Below are 9,996 nucleotides of genomic sequence, written 5' to 3' on the forward strand. Positions count from 1 at the left end.
CATCTTAAAAAAAGATGTGATTGCATATTTTGTATTTTCAGATTTTTGTATCACTGAACGATGGAAAATTTCCAGAAAAATCCGCATTTCTTCATAATCTTTCCAATGCCAAAGATCTTGTACATTCTATAATCTGAAATGAGCTTTTAACATAGATCTATTTGTACAAGAGCTTTATTTCCATGTATTAAGAAGGGATTGGCTTTTGCTCCTACCATGCAATTACCAAGAATGAGTTTTTGTCGATTTATGCAAAGTAGAATAATGTATGTTGAAAACGCTCTTTTTCTGCCTTGTATACTTGATAGAAGTCACGAGGTTGTATATAACCAGGTTGATGCAATAACTGGCGAAAGTGCTTTTAAAATAAATTTAAAGTGTGGAAGGAATAAAAACATATTTTATATTAAGAGAAAGCTATTTTTAAAATAAAATTATTTATACTGAACTGTTTAACTTAAATAACTTCTATAGTATAATATTCATTAAATTTTACTGTAAAAAAGAAAGTTTTTTATTATTTCAGTTTTAGTGAAAGTACTGCATTCTTAAATTGACTTATCTCGAAGTTAAAATATCGATATGTCTAAAGCATACGAGTATGTATGTGTTTTATTGTGTACGGATGAACTGAATTATAATTTTCTTTGTCAATTTTGTGTAGCTACATATGAGGTCAATGATTTCTTAGTTTTATGAAATATCAAACATTATATATGTTACTAAACACGTTAATAAATTAAAATCATTAAGGGGATAAAAACGTTTTACTTAAAAATACCGTAATCAAATTAACTGTTTTATTACTGATCTTTCAATAAAGCTCCTGAATAAAAACAAATCTCTTTTGTAACTTAGCTATAGTGGACGTTGATTTATAAATCCTCCAGTGTTGCTCCAGTTGTCTGCTTTATCCAGGCGGCAGCTGGAACGATGTCGGCTATGAGGACCGGGATGGCGGACGAAGAGCAGAAGCCTCCGCCCCCCGCAGCAAACATGCCGTAGAATAACCCTTTCTTCACAAAAGCGTCAGCCCAATCCCCCTGTGTTCATGAAATAATACATTGTTTTTATCTCATGTCAATATTGAATAAGGCTTTTGTGATATTGATATATTGAATAATATTGAGAAGTCAATAACCCTAACTCTCTCTTCTGACTTAATCATACGATAGAAGAATGTTGTTTGATGGTCTAAGAAAGCTTATTTCCTATTCGAATAGTATTATTGGGAAGTTGTATTCTTATGGTCAGGTGCTTAAAAATTCAGTGTATACTAAATACATATTATAGACGTTTTTACACTAAAATTTTATAAACAAAAATAATATTACTGCCTAGATAAAGTTTCCAAGTTTTACCTTTGTCGTAATGGCATTTTTCCCGTTTCATTCAATTTTTTAAGATAACGATTATACGTTGACTGATCGAACTGACTTATTAATAGTCGGCCCAACAGTATTTCCGATTTTGGTCTCTTAATAGCAGAAAACGTAGTCTAATCACGATTTTGTAGCTTGTTTAATAGCTAATAATACTGTAGCCCTTATGTATGATAATGTTTACTTCCAAACATAAATGATTACGAGGAATTGTTCATGAATTTTTCTTGTGTGTAGGTAGACTATTATAATTGTTGATATTTTAATGTCTTATTACAATTTCTTTTAACCACTTTTTTAGTGAAATAGATAAAAATATTCTGGTTTTTCAAATTATAGCATAAAAATGCCAAACAAATTCTCATTTCAAGGTTTGGTACTAAATTGTAGTTTTAAAAATCAAAGTAAGTAATTGGGATAAAATATTATGAGAGTACGGTCGTCAACTGAGTTCAATGTAACAACCCGGAACAATTTACAAACGTTTGCAAGTGATGACAACTGTAAAATGTTATAACTAGCAAAGAAGATTAAATTATTGCCAGAAAACATATTGTACAGAGCATAACAAAAATTTCTTAGAGAATTCTTCAGGAAAGTATAAAACTGTGTAATAAATCCTTACCCTTTTTCACGCTTATAAACTTACACTACAAAGGGTAGTTTTCCCTTTGTTGTAGGCACATGCCATCCGCTCTGTCCAAGTGATACCATAGTCCGCCCATGTCGCCTCGCAGACTTTCTTGGCAAGCCACTTCATTTTACCTTGCATCAGTTGTGAGTTTGACTGTTTTCCTCTTTCATCACTCTGAAACAGGCAATGCTGATTTATGATAACAAAACGACTTCAGAAGGTAAATTGTCTAACAATCATCGATCTCTGATAATCGAATTAATTAATATCGAATTATGCTTTTTTGCAAGAATGATTTACTACTAAAACTTCTTTGTTTAAAAAATATAACATTGAATCTAGGTTATTTGTGCAATAAAATAACATTTATTTTAACTTATACAAATTCGTTGAATAACGTAGAGTATAGAGGATGAAACAATTTAGTAAATATTAAAAGACACTATCCCAAAAAACTACAATGTGTTTTTGGAAGACCACTCCACACAGTTAGGTTACGTTTAGTGGGGTTAGTTAAGGTTAGGAAACAAATTGTTGAACTAGGGCTAGTTCTACTGGCAATACAGATTCATTCTTAGCAAAACAACGTTAGATAACTGAACCTATTCATAAGTTATTTGTGAGACTTATTATATAAATTTGGGAATTTATTTTATAAACAAATTCCTTCTTTAAGAGTTTTAGAGTACTATTCGTATAAGTTACCGTATCACCCCATCCGGCAACCATCAAATTGGCGTTGACCTTGGGCTCACGCCTGGGCAGTTTGATGGGCCTGACTTTATTCGACCATTTGAAACTTCCATTAATCTGAACACAGGCATAGTCGTAGTCATATACAGTTTCACCATAGTGAGGATGGAGAGTCACGGTCTGTACAGTGTATATTGTACCAGTCGAACTGTCATCGCTGCCGGCCACCACTGTCAACTCGCTGGGGTCCAGTCTAGTCAACAGAACAAATTGAGACTAGATTTTTGGAAAATGTACTTTACAAATCATTTATGTATACAACTAATTAATTTTGGTAGAGCACGATAAGCGGACGTGATTTTTTATATCGATTAGTACAACCATCGATACTTAATATTTATTTATCGAATATGCGCTTATAAATCATATTAACATATCTATAGTCATAATCACAATCATATTTTAAACAAAAATAATTCAAATAATCTTATAAATAATAAATGAGCTCTAACGATCAAACAAACAATTACAACTGGAAATAGAAAAAACTCATAACTAATAATGAAATAATAACAACATAAAAAGATTTATGCGTAATTATTTATATGTTTTCTCCTGGGTAGCAATGATTAACCGCTTTCGAGAAGTTGTTGAAGCATCTTCTCTTTGAAACCGTACTTCTCTCTTCGCTAGTATGCCACTTTTTAAACTTGGTTACACGGTCCTCCACAAACGTTCGATTATCTGTTATTATCTATAAAAGAAAATACGTTTATTGTATGAAAAAGTAGTAGATACAAGTTAGTTATTGTTCAAAAATCAGAATCGGTTGGTTATATCGAAAGTTATAATTAAGTTATATCATTTGTCAATATCGATACAAAAAACCGGGTCCGCTTATTGTACCCTACCTAATAGTTTTAATATTTAACGTACTTTGTAGAAGCATAGAAAACGAGGCTTATTCCATGAAAAACGGATCTAAGACTAATACATGTTAACCTGTTTTAAATAACGCATTATCCAATATCTTATTTCGTGTTTGTTCCTGTCAATAAATACATTTTGTTTACGTACGCGTGTTAAATTATATTACTGATAGTATATGCTATACTTGTGCTTATGGAATAACATAGGCATAATGCTTAATATATGAGCACTTCATTAAAGTAATAACCTACGTTTAGGTGTTTTAAATTTTGCTGTAGCTTGGTACTTTTTCAATCTCTAGTTGTTGTTAGAGTAATCTACATGTATATTTTGTTTCCTATTTTAAGTATATTACCCAACCCGATTTGATTAAAAGTTATTATTATTACTTGATTAAGTATATAATTTTAGTATACGAATATAATAAGCTTAAACATACTACAATGTACTTTGTACAGCTAATAATGAAATGTTATTTCAAAACAAATATATATTTATCGTAAGTTTATTCTCAAAGACAGAACCATTAATACCTAACAGTTAACAGTCTTCTTTCACAGTTATCAATCATCTCACTGTTAACTGATAAAAGTTTTCAAATTATCACGTATTTTTAAATGATTATTGTTTTATCTTGGTCTAGTCCTCGATCAATCATTTCAAACTTAATTATAATATTTATTCGTGGTTTAAAACACTGAAAGACTGTTCATACACATGGTTACTCAATACACAATAAAGGCACATCACCCGGAAACACAGTCGCCCAAGGTGACCACCCAGCTGCGGCTGACGATGGTACAAGCACACAGGAATACTTTGTTGGACAGGATTGAGACCTAATGACATTTATAACATTAGACATACGTGTTCCAATTCTCAGCTGTTATAGTACAAGTCATAATAGAAATCGAAGGGAATACTGGATTTAAAATTGTTTTACATAGAACATTTATGTATTCAATATAAATTTTAGGACTAACAAGTATTCCAAATTACGTTAATGTATACTTTGAAATGCACAAGAATATCTTCTATAACTAGGCTCAGGTGTATCTACCGTGTATTTATACAAAAAAATTAATTATGTTACCGTCAATTTTGTTTTACCTTGTTTTAAATATTGAAGAGGCTTTTAATGTTTTTTCCTATAAATTAAGAAAATGTACGGTTTCAATTTTCCTTTTTTATTGATCATGATACTTTAGTTCTCAAAAACTCAGACTCGGGTGAATCAGGTGACGTTAGTTCAGTACTTTGTATTCGATCCGGCCAAGACATGTTTTAGTGTATTACATCTGCTGTTGTTAAGTGACGTGATCCCAATGTGGTTTTTAGTGGTGAAGTTTCAGTATCATACGATCTTTATACTATGATAAAATAATTATTACATCGAATAGATAGACCTCCAGCACAAAAGGAGGATGTTCAGTTGAAGATATTTGGTTAAACTATCACTAGTGTGATGATTATTTACGTACATAAATACAGTTCATATTGGTATGAGAGACTTAATGCATCATATATTTCCTCCCCTATATCGTATCCCCATAATCCTTTACACTATCCGCATATCTGACTATAATTTATTTTTATTTTTTCAGAAAATTCAATGGGTGTTTGATAAAATTTATATGTGAATTGAAAGAAAATGTTGGTTTTTTATAAATTTTCCAAACAAATAAAATTGTATGCAACATCCGTGCATTAGTATTTTTAATAATTTAAATAACATTATATAAAGAATGTGAACTGAAAATGTCACATCTGTTTAGGCACTGAAAATTACTTAAAACAAAAATTACTTTATAGATTTTTTTATCATGACCTTATTTATAAATTGTGGCTTTAAATCAATTACTAATACTTAGAATAGATACATGAGTTTCCATCAATTTTCTCAAAAGGTACACTGGAAAATAGATTACATTCACCGTGACAGGGTGCTGCTCTCTAACTGTTCAATTCAGGGTTCAAGTTCAATTCCCGAATAGGTCAATACATATTTTTCATATAGATTTGGACCGTTTTCTTAAAAAATCTCTAAAATTAATAAAGTATGCCATTTACGTTGAAAAGACCCCGTTATAAAAATTAATATGCTTTATCTAACACCAATAAAAAAACGATAACTGCTGTATTTTGAATCTTGTATTTTATACCCGAAATACTAAATGCACAATTGAATTATTGGTTGAAAGAATTTAGCTAATAAAACATAACAAATATAGTGCGAGTTTTCTACTATTACCTTGTTTGAATTTTAGAATGAATAAATGTCTTTACCAAGTAAGGATGTTTTTCGATGGTAGTAGGTGTTCCATCATAGATACCTAGCCGGCTGTTTTCTAGAGGTAAGGCTTTCCCTGTGACAGGCCGATCGCTGTAGGAACTCTGGACACAGTACACTAGAAATAACAATATTTTAAACAAACTATAACAAAATTAACTACTATTTTAGTAGCATTAGAGGTAAATAAGGTATTTTCTACATTTCACACCTGTAAAATGGTAAACCAAACAGTACGTCTCACCAGTAATAATAGTTTTCTTGTTTAAAAACATAAATATTACATAGTTGCTTATAGTTACAACTCTTGTTAAATTGTTAGATAAAACATCTTTTTAGTTTTATCTTTAATACAATTAATTGTAGAGATCTCACTTTTTATGCAGCTTGAGATATTCTTTTACATTTTACTACCCCGAATAATAATGGTTTCTTTTGAAATCGTATTGTATTGTGATAGGTTAACGCAAACTGCTGTAGGATACGAGTGAAAAGGGCCGTTAGCAGTGAACAAACCAATATTATTTATTATCAGTACTTTTTAAAACATAGGAAGTTATAATGTGTTGTAAATTTATAGATATTCATAATTAACTACCGTATTTGTAAACGATCAACATGGAGTATATAACCAACAACCGCAGCTTACGATTCCATTAATTCTATAGTCACAGCAATTGATTCAGACTCAGCATTAGGGGTTTCCTGTCGGAAAATTACTGAAGGTGATTGACCGAGTCATGCACGATGTCTTCTTTACAAACCTTGAAATGTATGCCGTTCGTGATCCTCAGCGTTCGTTGTTTGTATCGTACGTGAAAATACATTTGGAATTATAGAAATTATTCACAACTCATCATATCTAAAACACAAATAGTAACATGTGGTATTCGCCAAGGTTCAATCTTAAGCCCAATATTATTTTTTGTTTACAATATTAAAATGAAAAACGTCTTGTAAATATGACAAATTGGAGAGGATAGGACGACTCAGTGATCTTTAACATAACTATAACAAGTTACCATATGTATTTATATACAACCATATTATTATATATCAATACACCTATCAAATGACTAATAACAGAAGATACAAAATATGATTGACTGGATTTTAATCAATCAATCAAATACCCATTCATCTCACGCACACTGTTACCATCAGCAGTCAACGTGCCACGGGAGCTATAAATCCCACAAGCCCCGAAACCTTGCACATACTTCTTGACCCCAGCCCAAAACTGAGCTCATCCTTCAACAGTTCTGACACCTCCAGGAAGATTATTCCAGAGTCGGCAAAAAGATACATTGGAAGAATGGATGACTGGAAGTTTTACGAATGAACGGAAGTTTTATGAATGGGGATCGATTGTAAAGATGCACCGCGCCGAGTATTACAAGAGTTGAAATAGAAACATGTTTTGGTAAATGCAATGGTGAAACATTATGCAAAATCTAATGCAACATTGTCGCTTCTAACGGCACTTTTCGCTCGAATCCTTCAGGCAGCAGTTTATGCACATTATAACACTGTAATAATATTATATCATTGTAAATAATATTAAATTGTTTGGAAAATATGTTCATCAGAAAGTATTTTGCATTAGTACAAACATAAAAAAAACAGTTTCTATATTTTGAACGTATACAGGTGAAACTGTTTGCTAATACAAAACTATAGCTAGCCTACATATCAAAACGCTGTGATAAGACTGTATTTTATAATAAATTTAGAAAACTATTTGAAATTTCCTGTTTTATCACTAACTATATCCAGTACTCACAGATGCTTAATACCAGAACATGTAGTTTAAAATTCATGATTAATTCATTTGAACGTCCACACTACTTTCGAGTAAACACCGTTATCACAGGTTAGTGAGAGGCGTAATGTGTGATATATCGAATATGGGCACAACCTCATACCAACAACTTCTTCAGATTGTATTTATATAATATGCTTCAAATACTGATAAAGTGATTGATTGCCTATTACAAAGTGGTTAGCTACTATCAAGTTTAAAGTGCCTTAACGAAAGTACGTAAGTGAATCAATAATAGCGTAAAGCTGTGTGTAACGAATATTAAAAAGGTGAGAAAATATTTTTATCAGAAATTATTCCTCATAACTACGACTTATATAATTCAATTCTAGGATAATTTTGGAGCCTAAAGAAAATACTGCCTAAAATACCATAAACAGGTCTACAAAAAATCGTGCAAAATGAATGCAAAATCTATTAAAATTCTGTTAAGATTGAATATAAAAACTCTTAAAAAGAATGAAAAACTGTTATAAATAGTTGTAAAATCCATGAAAAACTGATGTGAAACCTATTAAAAATGAATAAGTATTCTATTTTATAATTGTGTTCTGAATGATGCCAAAATGTCTAAATTGAATAAAAATTCTGTTTAGATTCAATAAATACTCTGTTAAAATTGATTGATACATTGATGAAAAATTCTCATTCTTTCAAAGTTAAATTTTACATATTCTTTATCTTTTATCATTATTTTCCAACAACAGTTAAATATTATATCTTTTCATGTAATTATTCTTTTTATCGTCCATAATATACTAAAGTCTATTTGGCACATGAAATTTAAAACCTTCCAACCCTGCTATTGTTTTAAACTAAATATAGTGTTTTTTCTAATTCAAAATTTTGTTTTATTTTATATTTTTTATAATTTTTTAAACTTTTTATATTATTTATATCCCTAGCCTATCTGGACTCCAGTTATACATAAGTTAATTTGCTAAGAAATATATTTGTATAAAATTTATACCGTTTGTAAAGTTAACGTAGTTGTGAGGCATAGAAAACAGTTAATATTCAACAAATTTCTTTTCAAAAAGCTTACAAATCTTAAAATATTTATCAAAATTTGTATGAAAATTTATTCCAAAATAAAACATATATTATTGTGATAAATACTCAAACCTGTCCATAAAAAGATGAACAGAAAAATGCATTATGCTTTTAAGATAGATAAATATTAAAGAAAAAGTTTATAGTCAATACAATTGTAAAAGACACTTTCGAATAAAAAAAATTAACAAGTTTAATTTTGTAAAAGGTATATGAATAAAAAAATAATTTTTTGTTTAAAAATGTACGTTTTGAAAATTTCATACAAAATAAAATCTCTTTAATCTATTTAATACTAAAAAATTGTAAGACATTGGAAAGGAACTTTCTCTTGCAAACATTGATAGATTATTTCTAGAAACATTGATAAAATAATATAAGAAATTTTCAAGAAATCCTTATAGACTTTGCTTTAGAAATACTAAATATATTCAATTGTTAGCTATTCAAAATTGTGTGAACATTGCTAAAAAGTCGATAAAAGTATTAATTTATAACCATGCAAAGTATTAAAAATCTTCCGATAACCACCTTTTAATTAATTATAAACAAATTCTTTACAAATCCTTTATTGTTTTTCTTGTTAATTGAAGAGTATTGTGGTGTGTATTTCTTATAAATATAGCTTTACCATTTTATAATTGATCTAAATTAAATTGAATACTAACATGTATTTTCTTTTTACAAGCATATTCAATTTCATCTTTTTGGTGTTTACTCAAATTTACGATTACAAATACTTTCACAATTTATTTAATTAAAATTCCAAATTTTCTTCAATACCCAATCCTAAGTTTCTTTTTAAAACTTTTCTCCGGTTGTTGGAAGTGCAATAAATCTATCACCTAAAGTAGCATATTTTGATTAAAATGTATATATTTATCTGCATTATATCTAGTATCTATATATCTGAATTTTGCATAAATAAACTCTTCTGTTTATTCTTTTTTCAAGCTTTGTTCCAGGTCCCATATACTTATAGCCTTGTACATGTCAATCTAAAGATAAATTGTCAATAAAATCGATTAAAAGTCCATTAACTTCCACTGAAATTAGGGAACGTTTTGCAGTTAAGATTCTTTTTAAATACTTAATTCACTCTAGTTCTTCAATAAATGCATCTAGTTTATTCGAAATAAAATCCTTAATTTATTTTTTTTTTTCAAAAACTTTTTGTTTCCAGCTTTTCTTG

At 29.6% G+C, this 9,996-nt stretch overlaps 1 protein-coding gene across 1 annotated transcript; it reads right to left on the reverse strand.

Annotated features, from left to right (window-relative positions):
• Positions 1-778: 778 nt before the first annotated feature.
• LOC124358562 (trypsin-1-like) lies at positions 779-7,846 on the reverse strand. Its single transcript, XM_046810868.1, has 6 exons — positions 7,713-7,846; positions 5,926-6,047; positions 4,390-4,478; positions 2,722-2,962; positions 2,032-2,190; positions 779-1,043 (listed from the first exon to the last, which is right to left on the reverse strand). The coding sequence occupies exons 1-6, from the start codon at positions 7,747-7,749 to the stop codon at positions 876-878; spliced, it is 816 nt and encodes a 271-aa protein (XP_046666824.1). The 5' UTR covers positions 7,750-7,846; the 3' UTR covers positions 779-875.
• Between the last annotated feature and the right edge of the window lie 2,150 nt (positions 7,847-9,996).

The sequence above is a fragment of the Homalodisca vitripennis genome, chromosome 1 (genome assembly GCF_021130785.1).
Source record: "Homalodisca vitripennis isolate AUS2020 chromosome 1, UT_GWSS_2.1, whole genome shotgun sequence".
In the NCBI taxonomy this organism is placed as follows: domain Eukaryota; kingdom Metazoa; phylum Arthropoda; class Insecta; order Hemiptera; family Cicadellidae; genus Homalodisca; species Homalodisca vitripennis.

Excerpts from the sequence above, each read along its gene's own strand:
- LOC124358562 (XM_046810868.1), bottom strand. The coding sequence starts at position 7,749 with ATGAATTTTAAACTACATGTTCTGGTATTAAGCATCT. Across the intron at positions 2,963-4,389 it reads TTGGGCGACTGTGTTTCCGG|ACTGGACCCCAGCGAGTTGA; the intron begins GTGATGTGCCTT and ends TCTGTTGACTAG. Across the intron at positions 2,191-2,721 it reads TTGCCGGATGGGGTGATACG|AGTGATGAAAGAGGAAAACA; the intron begins GTAACTTATACG and ends TGCCTGTTTCAG.